The following is a 16,906-nucleotide window of genomic DNA, read 5'->3' as shown; positions in this document are numbered from 1 at the left end:
TCATGATGCTGCTAGAAAGGCCTTTCTCACATAAAAAACTGATTGTGGTTCCTCCCAGCTCATATCCTTCAGTAGCTCCCCATTGCCTCCCAGAAATAGCCCAAGCTCCTTAACATGGCATACAAGCCCTGTGTGATCTGCCCGTAGACTTCCACCCCCAGCCATCCCCTCCACACAGCCCACTGCCCACCTCTCATCTTTTGTCTATTCATCCAACAAACATTTGAGAAGTGCCTACCACATACCAGGCATGATGCTGGGAAAATGGTAATGGACAAGATTCAATTCTGGCCCTCAAAGAGCTTACAGTCCTGTCTGATAGATGGACAAGTGCACATGTCTGATAGATGGACAAGTGCATAAGCACTTGGCTCAATATGCTAAGTACTATATTAAGAGTAGAACTCATGCTGTACTACCCAGACAAGAGGACCAGCCCAGACTTGGGGCATCATTAAACTCTTTCTGAAGGATATAATGTCCCAGCAGAGGTGTGAAGGATGATGAATTAGCCACACTAAGAAGGAAGACGTGTCCCAAGCAGAGACAACAACAGCATGTGCAAAAACCAAGACACTGGAGAGAGCAGAAGTTTGAGGATTTGCCTGGAGTTGAAACTGACCATGTCTATAGCATAGAGTGCAAGACATAGCGTCAGGTGGGGACAGGAGTCAGCCAAGGCACAGTCATGAACAGCACAGCTCCACTGGGGCACGTGTCTCATAGTAGGAATGGTTTGCTGGTCAGCCTCACTCCAAGACAGTTCTTCTGAGGGAGCAGGAAGCTCATCTCTCATTTTTATATGTTCTTCATTGCCAAGACCCCAGCCAGCTCCCTGAGGATGTAGAGGTTGCCCTGCTCACAGCCTCGGACCCTGCATGATGGTGGGGTCACCAGCCACTGGCCCTCCTGCTTCCAGGAGCTCATGACTTCCCACCTCATCTTCTATGTGCAAAGTCACACACAGCCCTTGGGGGCAATTTTAATATTTGACATTTTAAAAGTCATTGATGGGCCCACAACAAAAAGAAGTAGACAAAGGAGAGTCAATAACTTGAAGATAGATCAATAGAAATTATCCAATCTGAAGAATAAAGAGAACATAAGATTTTTAAAAAGTTTTTTTAAGCTAGAGAAAAATAACACATTACATATAGGGGAATAACTGTTCAAATTATCATAGATTTCTCATCAGAAACCATGAAAGACAGACGACAGTGGCACATCACATTTAAAGTGCCAAGGGTGGTGGAGTAGGGAGGGACTGTAAACACAGAATTCTACAGCCAGCAAAAGTCTCCTTCAGAAGCAAAGGCAAAAAGAAAACAAAACCAACAAAGAAACAAAAAGACATTCTCAGATGACGGAAAACTAAGAATTTGCCATTTGCAGACTTGCTCTAAAAGGAAACAATATCAGAGAGAAACGTAATTTCAGGAATAAAGGAAGAACAACAGAAATGGTAAATATCTGGGTAAATATAAAATTTATTTTTGTTTCTTTTATGTTCTTTAAAATATATATGACTATTGAAAATAAAAATGATAACTATTGATGGGGTTTTAATTTATGTAGATGCAATATCTATGATGACTGTCACATAAACAGGGGAAGGTAAATGTAAGTGATAAAATACTACCTCTAAGTAGACTGTGAAAAAGTAGATTACATACATTGCATCTCTAGAGTAGCCGCTAAAAAATAATACATAGAGATATACTCAAAAATCAATAGAGGTCAGGCGTGGTGGCTCACGCCTGCAATCTTAACACTGTAGGAGGCTGAGGCAGGAGAATCACTTGAGCACAGAAGTTCGAGACCAGCCTTGGTAATATCAGAAGACCCTTTCTCTGCAAAAATAAGAATAATAATAATAATGAATAAGTTTTTTAAGTCATAGATCAAAGGAAAATGTATTAATATCTGAATAATCCAAAGAAGATAAAAAAGAAATAGAGAAACATCAGAAGGGCCAAAAAGAAAACAAATAATAAAATCACAGACCTTAAATAAAATAATATTAATAATTACACATAGCATAAATGGTCGAAACACACTGTCAGGGAGAAAAAGCTTTCCCTTACCCTCTTAGTTTTAGTGCTTGGAATCTGTGAATTAAGATGACCAAAGACAGATTAACAGAAGGAAAGTTTAATGGCTACTGTCATTGTCTTTTGTAATTTGTGTCACTTTCAATCAACCTCATTTACTTGACATTTATAGAGCACACCACCCCAAACAGAAAAATATACATTCTTTTCAAGTGACAACAGGGAACATTCACCAAGATAGACCTTGTAAATTATGTAGCCAGTCCTGCCTGAATAGCTCTATATCTAGTAAGTGTGCACTGAATGTACAGTTTTAAACCTTCCCACAGAGAAGAATTCAAGCCTAAGCATTTTCACTCATGAATTCTACCAAACTTTTGAGGAAGAATTCAACCCAGACTCTTCCAGAAAACATAAGAGAAGGGAAAACGTCTCAATTCCTTTTGAGACCAGTATTACCCTGATACCAAAACCAGTGACATTATAAGAAAAGAAAGCTATAAACTAGTATCCTTAATGAACGGAAATGAAAAAATCTTCAGCAAGGCATTAGTAAAGTAAGCACAGTAACAAATGAAAGGATAGTATATCATAACCAATGAGAGTTTAGCCTGGGAATGCAAGGTTGGTTCAACTTTCAAAAGTCTATTAATGTAATTCATGATATCAACAGACTAAATAGGAGAAACAGTACCTGGCAAATGGAATCTAAAAAAAAAAAAAACCTACAGCTGACAGCATACTTAATGGTAAAAGACTGAATGCTTTCTCTCTAAGATTAGATACAAAATAAAGAAGTCTGCTTACACCACTCTTAGTATTGTACAAGCTGTCCCGGCCACTGAACTAAGGCAAAAATATACAGGTTGGAAAGGAAGAAATACAGCTCAGAAGTCATCATTTTCTATATAGAAAATTCTAGAAAATCTTTATTTAAATATCTCCTAGAGCTAATAAGTGACTTTAGGAAGGTTGCAGGATGCAAGGTCAATATACAGAAATCAATTGTATTTCTATACACCAGCAATGGAAATTAAAAAATTGTTGAAATATCATTTCCAATACTACCATTTAATTCCAAAGGATGAGTACTTAGGCATAAACCTTTAAAAAGTATATGAGGATCTGTATGCTGAAAACTACAAAACATTAATGAAAGAAATCAAAGAAAACTTGAATAAATGGAAAGATGTACTGTGTTAATGAATTGGAAGACTCAATATTATTAATATGTCAGTTCTCTCCCAAAGATGATATAGGGGTCAAACCCATGGACAAGGGCACAGGCAGACCTGAGGTCAATCCCAGGTCTTCCACTTACTGGCTGCGTGACCAAAGGTAATGAGAGGTAACAATAATACCTAACATATGTTGAACTGTAATTCTCATAGGTTAATTCATTTTATTCTTTCAATATCCTTAGGTGGTAGGTGCTTTTATTATTTCCCATTTGACAGATGACAAAACTGAGGCCCAGAGAGGTTTGTGGTGAAGCACAGGAGCTCTGACTCCTGAGTCCATGCTCACCACCACTGTGCTGTTCTGCCTGTCACGTAATCTCAATACGCCTCTAGCCTCATTTGTAAAATGGAAAAATATGTCGTACCTCAAAGAGATGTGGGGATGACACCCAATGGTAATCCAAGGTGCTTGGCACTCAACCTGGCACACAGTGAGTACACAGTTGCTTTAGTAGTGGTGGTGGTGGTGGTGGTGTTTCTCTTTTATCAATGAACAATAGCTTTGTCAGCAGCTCAGCCACTCCAGTACCAACCACAGGTGGATGCAGAAGCGTCAGGGACTGTCTCCAGCTTCCAAAGCTCTGGAAACCAGAGCCAGCTGCAGGCAGATCCCTGGCCTTCTCTGCTTCTGCCACGACTGAACTGCTGCCAGGCCAGTTGTGGGAATTTGCTGCCCTCTTCTGGCCACCAACTTCGGACAAGAAGGCATAGGAGATTTTCAAAGCAGGCTACCAGCAGGATTGGCTTGTGCAATATAGCAAGGGGAGGAGGGAGCTTAGAGTCTTGTAAAACCATTTTGTTTTTCTCCAAATTTGTAATTAGAACACAAACATAAAAACAATAAGTAACAGCTTTTAAAAATAAATCTATCTCCTTTCTCACCAGCCCAACCCAGCCGTTTTTACCGTTCTGTGTTCTTTGTCTCCATGGGTATTCAGAAAACCACAGCCTTGAAGCAGGAAAGAGCCAGGGAGGGGTCTTAGTCCCATGGCTTTCAAACTGCATGTGTTCCTTGGGGCTCAAGGGCCAAGGCTTCCCACAAGCTGTCATTTTCTGCCAAACCTCAAATATCTAAAGTATCTAAGATAGCCATTCATTTATACATTCATCAGTCAACAATATTTACTGAGCACTTACTATATTCCCAGCACCATTCTAGGTGAACAAAATGAACAAAACAGACAAAATCTCTGCTTCCATGGAGTTACTTTGGGGTGACGGGAAAAACAGACAATAATCCACAAATAGAATAAATAAGTAAATTCTGGAGTGTGTTAAGTGTGATGGAAAAATAAATAAATAAGAGCAAGATAAGCTGGATGGAGAGTGCCCTGGCGTGGAGGGCAGGTTGCCATTTTTTAAAGGGTCAGAGAGATGGTATTGGGGCAAAGCCCTGCAGGAGGCAATGGGCAAGCCACATGGATGAGAGGGGAGCATTTGCATGGAAGAGACAGCAGGGCACAGGCCCTGAGTCAGGAGTGCACCCTGTCCTGGTGCTCCAGGAGCAGTGGGAAGTCACTGTGGTTGCTGAACACAGGGAGACCGGTGACAAAGGCCACAACACAGACAGGCAGTGCAGGGCCTTGTTGGCCATTGTTAGGACTCCAAGCGAAATGGGGAGTTGGGTGTTTGAGAAGAGGAGTGACATCCAACTTATGTTTTACGGGGCTTACTCTCCTGTGTTGAGAATGGAGTTGGAGGGCCAGGGGCAAACAGGGAGACCAGCACGTCAATCTTATCTATTCTATAACTACATAAGTAAATACATGGCTTTATATAGCTGTTTTCCTCCTAGGATTTGGGGAGATGGCTCAACTGCCAAAAAGAAAGGAAAGAAATAAAAAATTTCAAAACCATTCATGCAGTACATTCCTGAAATCAGAGGCTCTGTAATGACTGAGCCACTGCTCTGATCCCGAGTAACCATGGAAAACAGCAAAGCACCAGGGAATGCTGCCAATAGGAAGGCACGTGGACAGAGTTCAGGAGGAGAATGGAGTTTCTTGGAGTTCCCGTGGAGCAGGCCAGGGAGCAGCTGCGTCAGCTGGGCACGGAACCCTGCCATGACACACTGGAGAGTGTAGAGTTGCTCCGACCCTCCTTTCTCTCACTTAGGGTCCCTGAATCATGCCCAAGTCTTGTGAAAGCCAAAGAGAGGGAAAGAGGGCTAAGAAGACCCTCCAAGAGCTGCATCTCAGCAGCTGCAGTGGCGTAGCCTTAGATGCATAATAAAAGTGTGGCCAGCAGAGGCAAAGGGCGGTACCCAACTTGAATCAGCTGTGCAGGCCTTGTCCATGGGGAGCCCATCAGGATTGACTGAGGAGGACCAGCCCACTAGGAGGGATGGAAAGACAACCCACAAGAGCCCAGGCAGACATAAACACAAAACTGGGAGGACAGACAGGCAGCCCTAAGGACAGACAGTGCAGGATGGGGAAGGTGTCAGCACCTTCCTGTCTTTGGACAAATCCAGGAAGTCTTCCTAGAAGGAGGGGATTTTAGCACAGTAGAAAAAGCAGAAGGGAAGGGAGGTAGTGGGCCTCTGGGGTCGGGGAGAGCCAGCTGCCCCAGGGAGCATCCCAGCTCAGGTAAAAAGCACCGCCTGAGGGTGGGGCTGAGGTGGGAGCAGTGAGGCCTCTGAGAAAACCCCAGAATATGTACTCTGGAGTGGAGTAGATTCACAGGAGTTCTCAGAGGTTGCCTGGAGCTCCAGGGTAGAGTAAAGAACTTCTCTCCTCAAGTAGTTCTTGAAGACTTTCTGGAAGAAGAAGCCTCTTGGGAGCACTTTAAATTATGGGAGGGTTGTGGACTCTTCAGATTCCCGTAACTAGATGGGGCCTTCAAAAGGTGCAGGGAACAAGAGGGGACAGAGCCAAAGGAGGTGATGAGTGACAGTCCTTAGGACAAGAGGGTGTAGAAGGGGATAAATGGAGTTACCTGGGGAGCCTCAGAGAGGGCATTTATGAGACAGCAGGGGGGAGAAATCACAGCCTCCCCCTGATGAGCTCACAAAGCCTTCCTGGAAGAGGCAGCTATTCTGAGACATTCCAGGCCAAGGTGTAACAGGGAGAAGGTTGGTGGAAGGGAGAGGGATGCAATAGGGCACAGGTGAATGAGGACACAGTGAATGAGGATGAGACACTGAAAGGAGATGGGGCTCCCAGCCCCAAAAAGATCCTGACTCTCAGGGCAACGACTTGGGTTCCACTGAGCAGAGTGGTTGGGTGATGGCTAGAGGCAGGCAGGAGGCTATGTGTTCTCTGTGTCCTCCCTGGGTAGAACCATAAGCAACGGCTCAGGTCCTTCCAGGGCAGCTGTGCCAGATCCACCTGGCCTGACTTGCTCCCTGGCCCTGGACCACCTGGGACCAGCCCCATAAGGAATCTGCTCCCCTCAAGGCTTTGCCCTCAGCCCAGCTCCTCCAATCCGAAGCTCCACCTGGACAGCATCCTGGGCAACCCCCAGCCCCAGCCCTGTGCTCAGCACTGCCATCAGCAGTGATGCAAGCTTCACCCAGCACGCACGAGCACATTCCTGTGGGCAGAGTGGGCCTGTCTTACCCCCACACACCCTCGAAGGGGCTCACTCCCTTGGGCTGGACAGACCTGCTGGTCCTGTAGAGGTATCTTAGTTCTGGAAACAGTGGACTACCCCCAGACTCCTGAATCCCCTGGACCCACCTTCCCTTCCCATTTAGGGTGGAGGGTTGGATGGGGTATGTGTTGGGTGCAAGGGAAAGCAGCTGAAACAGGAGGCTCCCTCCAGGACAAAACCTCCTGCCCCCAAGAAGGAACAGAAATGTCTCTGGTCCCATCATCTTTAAGAACCTGGAAGAGGGCAGAGGCTTACGGGAGTTGTGGAGAGAGGCAGGTGTTTCTGGGCTTTCAGGCCCCTCTACCTGCCACACTCCGACCCCACCCTCCTCCAGGAATCCCTCTTGGCCCATACCACACCAGCTCCAGGTCTACATGGCAGTCAGTCAGTGAACTCACTGTCCAAACATCCCTGTACCCCAGCAATAGGCCCCACACTGAGTTCCCCCATACAGCCTCCTCTCTCTGTCCCCAGACTCCACCCAAAATTGCTATACAAGTGAAATCAGACTAAAGAAAACATTAAAAGCAGCCTCGAAAGGGTGAAGGAGTCATAAATGTGCAGAGGAGGTGAAGGCCGTGGGAGGGCAAGGAGCAGGCTCTCTCTGCTGGGCGAAGCAGGTGGGAATGTTTCTCATGGGAAGCAATAGGCCCTTTCCTTTACACAGAGCTTTCCTTCACCTATCATCCTCTTCACCCTCCCAACAGCCCGGGAAGGTAAGGATGAATCCACATTACAGTTAAGGAAACAGAGGCTCAGAGAGGTTAAGAACTTCCCCCAAAACCATACAGCTAGGAAGGATCCAAACTGGCCCTTGAACCAGGTCTTCCAGCTTTGATTCCATTGCCCGGGTTGCCAAACCCAGTTGCTTTTCCATGGATGATTATGATCTGCATATGTTCTAGGGTCAGCTGGTGAGACCACCTGCTCTTCCCCCACCAGCTGCCAAGGTCTCTCTATCCTGCCCTGAAGAACAATGTAGAATGTGGAGGTGAGGTGGGAATCGATCAGCCTGATCCTGGGTGAAGGTCCTGGGTGAGGTCAGCTGGCTGTGGAGATTAGAGCAGATGCAGGACAGAGTGCAGGGCATTTCATGAAGGACTTATGGCAACAGCAGCATGATGGCAGTGTTTGGTTATGGAAGGCTTCCTAGAGGAGGAGTCACCCTCTGAGGAAGCTCATCGGCTCTTCTTCCTTAAGTTCCTAACACTTGGGTGTCCGGCTAACCTCCCTGGGGGAAGACCCACATCCCCAAGGTTTGTACTCCATAAACATTAAAAGAATAGCACTCATTATCCTAATAAGTGGCCCAACGACAGACAGGAAAGCAGAAACTAGAAGGATGGGGCTCCCAGAACCCCCAGGAGCCAGAAGTCATAGCAGCCTTAGACAAGAATAAACCACTATCCCACTTCCAGCTTTGTGCAATGCAGTCTCTAAACACTCCTCTAGGGATGACAATTTAAGGGCTGGCCAACAGAAGGAATACCTCTTGTAGCTGGTGGTCTGGAAAGGGAGACTCACATGACCTGTTTCTTCTTAAAGAGCAAAGGAAAGGTGCCCACAGCAAATTTATAGCCCCAAGGTTACCCCAAGGTTGAATTCTCCAATTCTTTTGACCGAATGGAAGAAAGTGGCTAGAGGGAGTCTCCCCATAATCCGCAAGTGGCCATTATTGTGGCCACTGAATGTTGTGTGGTTTGCACTTTTGCTGGGTGAGAAATGAAAGCTCTGGACTAGCGCCTTCTGGGCTGGAATCCAGAAGGTTCCGAGAGATCATCTGCCCCAGCCCTCTATCCTGGCACCGGCATGGTCAAAATGACCGCTCTGGTCCTGAACCACCTTCCAAGCAATGCTGCCTAGATGGGGTGGGATTCACCTGACCTATTGGCCCCTGAAATGCAATGATTTACTTGAGGATGTGTCCTCTGTGGAACCAGATAGATGGATGCAATGATCCCCCAAGCCTCACCTAACCCAGGACCCTCCAACCTCTCCCTTGAGACAATGTCTCCTGCCTGTATCCCAAACCCAGCCACCCCCAGGCTCTTGTGGAGTTCAAATCCGTCTCCAAGTGTGGGTTGAGGGCATCTCACAGAAAGACTGTGAGAAAATTAATTACTTAATGTATGTAAACGAGCTTTGAAGATGAAAAGCGCAAACGCAGTCTCCTTAATAACATCTTCAAGACTTCACGGAGCCCCAGAGTCGCTGCTGAGCTCACCTTTAAGATGAGTCCGTGGGGAGTTGCTGGCAAACTCCCCAAGCCCATAAACAACATAAAATGGCTTTTCACTCCTTTTATGCAGCCAACCCCAGCTCTCCCCACCAATAAAAGGACCAGGGAGGATCAGAGAAACCAGAAGGATCCTGAGCCTCGCACTCTGCCGCCCGAACCACCTTCCGCTGCATCTCAGACTCTGCTCAGCCTCACACGATGTCGTGCCGCTCCTACAGGATCAGCTCAGGATGCGGGGTCACCAGGAACTTCAGCTCTTGCTCAGCTGTGGCCCCCAAAACTGGCAATCGCTGCTGCATCAGCGCCGCCCCCTACCGAGGGGTGTCCTGCTACCGAGGGCTGACGGGCTTCGGCAGCCGCAGCCTCTGCAACCTGGGCTCCTGCGGGCCCCGGATAGCTGTAGGTGGCTTCCGAGCCGGCTCCTGCGGACGCAGCTTCGGCTACCGCTCCGGGGGCGTGTGCGGACCCAGCCCCCCATGCATCACCACCGTGTCGGTCAACGAGAGCCTCCTCACGCCCCTCAACCTGGAGATCGACCCCAACGCGCAGTGCGTGAAGCAGGAGGAGAAGGAGCAGATCAAGTCCCTCAACAGCAGGTTCGCGGCCTTCATCGACAAGGTGGGTGAGGCCTGAGACGGCCCAGAGAAGCCTCCAGCCCTGCCCTCCCTTGGGGAGGTCCCAGTCTGCTGAAGAGACAGGATGGCTGCCGGTTTGAGGCAGCAGAGGGAATGACATGCAGACCCATACAGGTGGAAGGGTCAGTTTCCATCACTTAACTCCCACAGCAGTTAATGAGGTCCAGGTGTGGTCTAGAAATTGAGCCTGTGATCCAAAGTGTGTGTATGTGTGTGTGTGCATGTGCGTGTGTGTGTGTAGCGGTGTGTGTGCGTGTATGTTAGTGTGTGGTGAGTGTGTGTATATGTGTGAGTGTGTGTACGTGTGTGAGCATATGTGTGTGTGTATGCATGTGAGTGTGTACGTGTGTGAGTGTGTGTGTGTTTCTTGAGCCAAGATGACATAGGACTATCAGAACTGTGTCTGAAAAACCAGACTGGGCAGCAGGTGCTGGAAGAGTGGGAGATAACAGGGAGAACAAAAGACCTTGTGGCTGCTAGCCAGGCAGCCAGTGAAGGGGCTGGGGTAATGCCCACAGCCATGCTGCCTCTCCCAAGTCCTTGCTGCATCACTCAGCAGTGTGAGACCCCAGGCAGGTTACTCTGCTGTATAACAGGACTGCCTCATCCACCTGTGAGGATTAATGAGTCCATGCGTGAAACATGATGGCAAATAGCACTCAATATATGTTAGCTGCTATTATCATTATTTTCCAAGGACAGTGGTAGGTGAGGAGGTGTGACAGCCAACCCAGGCCTGGCAGCCCCTTCATGAGAGAGGGCTGAAATGCAGACGGGGAGGTGGCCAGGCTGGTAGGACGAGGCCCCCTAATGCAGCCAGAGTGTGGAGAACACTGCATAGCTGTGAGGCTGCCTCCCAAGAAAGTTTTGTGGGGGAGGCTGGGATCCTCCTTCACAGGCTCCTCCTGTGTCCACAGGCCTCTAGCAGAGCAGAAGGAGCAGCTTTGGGGGCCTAGGATCAGGGTTTGGGGGCAGAGGCAGTGAACTTCCCACTTTCACTCTTTCTTTAGTGATCTGAGTCCATCCTCACAGTGACAGGTTAGACTGGGTATCAGCGTCTCCACTTATCAGACAGCAACTTGGAGCTGAGGGGGTGTATACGAGCAGCTCAGACACGCTGTAGGGGGAGGCAGAGCATGCCTATCTCAAGACTATCGCTTACCATGAGCTGGGCATTTCACACCTTGGGGGGTCTCAATTTCTCCATGTGCAACATGGAGTAAGTAATATCTACATCCCATAGGGCTGTGATAACTGAATGGAATTATAGTTAGATGATATAGACATAGACACAGACATTAGACATGGATGTGTATATCTTAGCACAGGCCTTGGCACTAAGTAGTAAATATTTAATAAGTGTTGCATAAATGAGCAAGTGAAGGGCAACTGGTAATTATAATAATAGTTAAATAGACTGAGCATTTACTACGTGTCAGGGACTGTTCTAAGCACTTGATATGCATTAACTTGTTCAATCTTCACAACAGTGCTAAGGACAGACACTATTCGCTCCATTTTGGAAAGGAGAAAACTGAGCCCCAGGAGGTTAAACAACTTGCTCTTTAATGTATCAAAACTGGGGCTCGAAACAGACCTTTGGCTTTGAGTCAGACTGCTTTCCCTCACACCCACAGTTGCCTCCCTGGGGGCCTGGGAATGGGCCCCTTGAGCTGCAGACACTCAGCTTTATGGTTCAGCCCATTCAGCCAGCACCCGAGGGCAGAGAGACTGTGGGGGACCAGGTGCCTCCCCCCAGGCTCCCTCTGACCCTCTTCTCTCCACCTGAATGGCAGGTGCGCTTCCTGGAGCAGCAGAACAAGCTGCTGGAGACCAAGTGGCAGTTCTACCAGAACCAGCGCTGCTGCGAGAGCAACCTGGAGCCACTGTTCAGTGGCTACATTGAGACTTTGCGGAGGGAGGCTGAGTGCGTGGAGGCCGACAGCGGGAGGCTGGCCTCAGAGCTCAACCATGTGCAGGAGGTGCTGGAGGGCTACAAGAAGAAGTGAGTGCAGCAAGCTGGGGGAACTCAGGGGAAACTCAGAGAGAACGCTGGGAGTCTCTGCCCATAGCCCTCTTGCCGCAGCTTCTTTCAGATTCCTCTAGCAGGCTGCCTGGAACCCAGAGCAGATATCTAGATTTCTTCAGATTCCTGGGATTCGCCTCTAAGACTCCACCCCTGTGAGCTTTAGAGCTACTTCTGGGGGAATGAAGAGAGGAAATCCAGTGGAATTCTAGCACTCTCTATGTCCCTGTCCTTCACAGCTTACCTTTATGACATGGGCTCTGTGATCTCCCTGCCAACGGAACCAGCTCTCTTGGGACCTAGGATGCACAGATGATTTTAGACTTGGGGGAAGGAATGTGCATTCCTAACCCCATCTTAGAGGCAGAAGGACTGAGGTGGAATGAAGCCAGGCTAGGACAAGGGCTAGCCCATGAATCATACACAAAATAGATCCTGGAGGGGCCAAGACAACATCTGGAGGGGATTAATCCCTTTTCAATCCCCAGAAGAACTTGCCCAGGAGTTGGGATGGTATTCAAGGTCCAGTTTCTCAGCTCCAGCCCTTCTCTCTCCCACACCCAGGTATGAAGAGGAGGTGGCCCTGAGAGCCACGGCAGAGAACGAGTTTGTCGTTCTAAAGAAGGTGAGGAGCTGGTCATGGGCCAAGGAGGAGGGGGGCCCATCAGTGCAAACTCCAGCGAGGGGCAGGGTCATCATGCTGACCAAAGGCACCTTTCTTTGGTCTCCTCTCACATGCTTGTCCCCTCCGCTTTGTCCCACTGCCAGGACGTGGACTGCGCCTACCTGCGGAAATCAGACCTGGAGGCCAATGTGGAAGCCCTGGTGGAGGAGTCTAGCTTCCTGAGGCGCCTCTATGAAGAGGTAAGGGGGCACCTGCCACCCAGCCAGGGCAGGTGGAGGGGTGTTTTGGAGACAGGGGAGCAGTGAGGCAAGGGTGCATGTGTGTGCCTATGTTTGCCAGTGTGCAATATAAGTGTGAAAAGAGCTTGCACATACATGCCAGGGGCCCACAATACAAAGGCCACGTCCATGTTCATGTGTGTGAGGAGCATGGGGTGTACATGTTCTTGGGCTGCTCTGTGTCTGTGACCTCTGCGTGTTGGTGTGCTGCCTGTGTGAGTGCCAGTCTAGAGATGGGCACGAGTATGTGCATGTGTGGTGGGGGTCAGGATGGCTTCACACATAGGGCATGGTCCTCATTAACGGACTAATCACTCATCCTGGCATCCAAACCCCAGCTCCCCTGCTGGGTAACTTTGGATCAGATCTTTTTCACCCTCTGGGCCTCAGTTTTCCCGCTTTTAAGGCAGACACTGTTCCCAGATGGCCTCTACAGCCCCTTTCAGCTTTGTTGTTTGTAAGAAACCTGTGCATGAGTGAAGGTGATAGGAGCAGGAGTCATGTAACCTTCAAGACCAGTGCCCAGTCTGGGAAGTGGACATTGCCCCCTGGGGTGGATCACTTGGCCCAGATCAGGCACTAGAAGCAAATGCACTGGCTGTGGGCCCCACAGGAGATCCGCGTTCTCCAAGCCCACATCTCAGACACCTCGGTCATAGTCAAGATGGACAACAGCCGAGACCTGAACATGGACTGCATCGTCGCTGAGATCAAGGCTCAGTATGACGATGTTGCCAGCCGCAGCCGGGCCGAGGCTGAGTCCTGGTACCGTAGCAAGGTGAGTGGCACAGGACACTTGCCTGCTAAGCATGGCAGTGGGAGGGATGTGAGGCATCTATTAGAAAAGGCTTCTCTTGCCTGGGGATTCTGATCCATGAGGACGGTACGAGAAAAGCCAATAGTTCTCAGGTTGAAGTGGCAGGGCAGGACTGCCATGTGTGGTTGCACAGGCTGAGCACTGTACAACCCGTACAGTCATCTGTGGTGCCCTGAATGGATGGGAGGCCCCACCCTGAGCCTCATGAGCATCTCTGCTTCCCCTAGTGTGAGGAGATGAAGGCCACAGTGATCAGGCACGGGGAGACCCTGCGCCGCACCAAGGAGGAGATCAACGAACTGAACCGCATGATCCAGAGGCTGACGGCCGAGATTGAGAATGCCAAGTGCCAGGTGGGGTCTGTGGAGGATTCAAATACCCAGCACGGGCAGGCTGCAGCACCTGGCCCTAATCAGGCCTCACAGTGTGCCCATGAGGAAGCAGGGACCCAGAGGGAAGGCAGGGGCTGTATCATATTTCACAGCAATCAGACCATGTCACTGACTTCCAAAGGAGGATCCAGCCCCTTCCTTGGCCACCTTGTGACCGCCATCAAGGAGAGATGATGAAAAGCCCACTCATCTCCTCCCTCGTGTTCACAGCCCCATTAACTACCTGGCCATGGGCCAACCTTCTCTCCAGGACCCTCCTCTCCCTGCCCTGGCTCCATCAGCTTGGGTGAGCCAAGCTGTGGCTTCTCTCTCTCATTCTGGCCCTCGTATCTCCACCTGATAGCGTGCCAAGCTGGAGGCTGCTGTGGCCGAGGCAGAGCAGCAGGGTGAGGCGGCCCTCAGCGATGCCCGCTGCAAGCTGGCTGAGCTGGAGGGCGCCCTGCAGAAGGCCAAGCAGGACATGGCCTGCCTGCTCAAGGAGTACCAGGAGGTGATGAACTCCAAGCTGGGCCTGGACATCGAGATCGCCACCTACAGGCGCCTGCTGGAGGGCGAGGAACACAGGTGGGGCTAAGAGGACTTTGTGGGGTTTCAGAGGTGGAGGCTGTGGTCCTCCAGGAGTGAATTTCCTTGAGCTGAGTGTGAGCTACAACTCTGGCCATGGCTAATACAATAGCTTCAATAATAATAATAATAATAACTGAATGCTTCTGTGCTAGACCTGTGCTGTTTATTTTATAATCCTCACAATCCAATAAGATAGGTATGGTTTTTCCCATCTAAAGATAAAGAAGCAGGCTCAGAATTCAGTGCCGTTATCATGGCTACGCAGTTAATAAGCAGAAGAGCTGGGACCTGCACCCAAGTCTCATGCCTCCCAAATCCGTCCTTGTTGAATAGCTTCCTACTGAAGCTGCTGCCACACAGGCCTGTGTGTTACGATGATGATGCACTTCTATATGTATTTAGCTCTTCATCAACCACAAAGCCCCTTCACACCCTGGTGTATCTGATTCAACTCTCCTTCCTGTGAGCTTGATTGGCACCATCGAGGTTGGCCACCATCACTCAAACTAGGGGCACTGTTCATAATCTTACCCACTGCTGCTGAAAATCAGAAAGCCTTGTCTTCATGGTTAAAACCATCAAAGAAAGAAAGCATTTAATGCAGATTTGGGGGAGCCCTTCTTGCCTCTCAGGGGTAGACTCTGTACACAGAATGACCCTCTCTGTCCCCAAGCAACCATCAGTCTCAAGGAATCCAACTCAGTGTCTGGAACTAACAGAGTTTTCCTTCTCCATAGGCTGTGTGAAGGTGTGGGCTCCGTGAATGTCTGTGAGTATCTGCCTGAAATTCTCCTGGAAAAATTGCTTTTTTGATAGAAAAGCTGAACGCATTGGCCTATGGAGTTCATAGGCCAATGAACTCATGGAGCCTCGAGTGTTCCCCCAACTGTTTCGCCCTCCCCTGACTCCTCGGTGGGGGCCATGACAGGTGTTAGAGAAAGCAGAGCTGAGCGCTCTTCACAAGTGTTGACAGTGAGTTATAGGCCATGGACCTGTGGCCTGGCAGCTTTGCTCCCTGGGGTCCAGGGGTCCTCACCTCCTTCCTGCCGCAGTCCCCTAGATGGGCTGTGCATGTCAGGGACAGGGCCTGCATTGTTGACCACCAATTCCTTGGAGAGGGAGGCAGCTCCTGCAGTGCCCTGGGGCCTGTTGTAGGGTGGGTGAGATTGCAGGGAGCTGCTCACCACTGCATGTCTCCTCTCTCCACAGGTGTCAGCAGCTCCCGTGGTGGAGTCTCCTGTGGGGGCCTCTCCTACAGCTCTACCCCAGGGCGCCAGATCACTTCTGGCCCCTCAGCCATAGGGGGCAGCATCACGGTGGTGGCCCCTGACTCCTGTGTGCCCTGCCAGCCTCGCTCCTCCAGCTTCAGCTGCGGGAGTAGCCGGTCGGTCCGCTTTGCCTAGTAGAGTCATGGAGCCAGGGCTTCCTGCCAAGCACCTGCCTGCCTGCATCACTGCACTGAATGGCATGTGAATGGAAAATGTGTGCTTGCTTCCAGAATCTTCCAGATGTTCCTACAGAGGGAAGGACCTACAGAGGGAAAGACCCTCGGGCCGCTCCCCTGCGCCTTCTCATGCTAGGGAGATGCATCCTAGTTGTCCTCCTGGCAGCTGTTTTCAGAGGCAGTCCCAGCCCTTCACCTAACTCCTACTTAGCTCCAAAATACCTGTAGCCAATTTGCATTATTTCCCAAGCTCTCAGGGACAAGACCAGTCCCCCAGCATGGTGGTCAGCACGGAAGCTCCACCTCCTGGGTGGAGGTGCCATCTTAACCATCCAGCCAGGCCACCCACAACCCGAGAATCAGGGAGAAAGTCCCTCCCCAGCAGCCCCCTCCTCCTGGCTGGGAAGAATGGTCCCCCAGCAAGCACTTGCCTGTTCATTCCTGTTCATGTTTTGCTTCTCTCTCGGACTGCCTTCCTACTTCTGGGCTAACCTGTTCCAGCCAGGCTCCTCAGGTGACCTCGCAGTTGAGAAGCCCATTATTGTGGGGCATCCTTTTGCCTACAGTCCCTGGTTAGGGCACTTTGGACAGGTCTTGCTATTCAGTGCACCTTTGTACATTTCAAAGAAGACTCCATGGCTGCTCCAGATGCCCCCTTGCTGGGTGCAGGTGGGAACTGCCCAATGCAGAGCTGGTGGGACAGAGAGTTAAGCCACTTCCTGGGTCTCCTTCTTATGACTGTCTATGGGTGCATTGCCTTCTGGGTTGTCTCAATCTGTGTTTCAATAAATGCCACTGCGATGCAAGGGCGTGTGGTCTTGTGAACAACTTCTCCACTCCCTTCTTGCCTCATCTCCAGCTGACCAATCCCAGCCCAGCCCCATGCAGTGTTTCCCCAGTCACCCCCCAGAAACTCTGCTGCTTCCTGTCCACTTCCACAGTCTGATTCCACTCGGTCGCCCTCAGTCCCCTGAGGCCTGGACTACAGACCAGCTCC

The 16,906-nt window shown here is 49.8% G+C and overlaps 1 protein-coding gene across 4 annotated transcripts; it reads left to right on the top strand.

Moving 5' to 3' along the window:
- The first annotated feature begins 6,336 nt into the window (after positions 1-6,336).
- LOC129010315 (keratin, type II cuticular Hb5) lies at positions 6,337-16,732 on the top strand. Of its 4 annotated transcripts, XM_054444356.1 has the most exons (12): positions 6,376-6,914; positions 7,361-7,506; positions 8,087-8,142; positions 9,196-9,743; positions 11,557-11,765; positions 12,351-12,411; positions 12,555-12,650; positions 13,303-13,467; positions 13,734-13,859; positions 14,242-14,462; positions 15,203-15,234; positions 15,675-16,711. In XM_054444356.1, exons 4-12 carry the CDS (start codon positions 9,324-9,326, stop codon positions 15,866-15,868), a joined length of 1,524 nt encoding a protein of 507 aa, XP_054300331.1. In that variant the 5' UTR covers positions 6,376-6,914; positions 7,361-7,506; positions 8,087-8,142; positions 9,196-9,323; the 3' UTR covers positions 15,869-16,711. The 4 variants fall into 4 exon arrangements, with proteins under 4 accessions (XP_054300332.1, XP_054300331.1, XP_054300330.1 ...); XM_054444357.1 differs by lacking the exons at positions 6,376-6,914; positions 7,361-7,506 and adding an exon at positions 6,337-6,365 and having other exon boundaries at positions 7,792-8,142; XM_054444355.2 differs by lacking the exons at positions 6,376-6,914; positions 7,361-7,506; positions 8,087-8,142 and having other exon boundaries at positions 9,234-9,743; positions 15,675-16,732.
- Positions 16,733-16,906: the final 174 nt, after the last annotated feature.

The sequence above is a fragment of the Pongo pygmaeus genome, chromosome 10 (genome assembly GCF_028885625.2).
Source record: "Pongo pygmaeus isolate AG05252 chromosome 10, NHGRI_mPonPyg2-v2.0_pri, whole genome shotgun sequence".
Classification (NCBI taxonomy): Eukaryota; Metazoa; Chordata; class Mammalia; order Primates; family Hominidae; genus Pongo; species Pongo pygmaeus.
The sequence above is the reverse complement of the archived record's forward strand: the minus strand, read 5'-3'. Positions and strand labels throughout refer to the sequence as shown.

Excerpts from the sequence above, each read along its gene's own strand:
- LOC129010315 (XM_054444355.2), top strand. The coding sequence starts at position 9,324 with ATGTCGTGCCGCTCCTACAGGATCAGCTCAGGATGCGGGGTCACCAGG. Across the intron at positions 9,744-11,556 it reads TCGCGGCCTTCATCGACAAG|GTGCGCTTCCTGGAGCAGCA; the intron begins GTGGGTGAGGCC and ends CCTGAATGGCAG. Across the intron at positions 13,468-13,733 it reads AGTCCTGGTACCGTAGCAAG|TGTGAGGAGATGAAGGCCAC; the intron begins GTGAGTGGCACA and ends TGCTTCCCCTAG.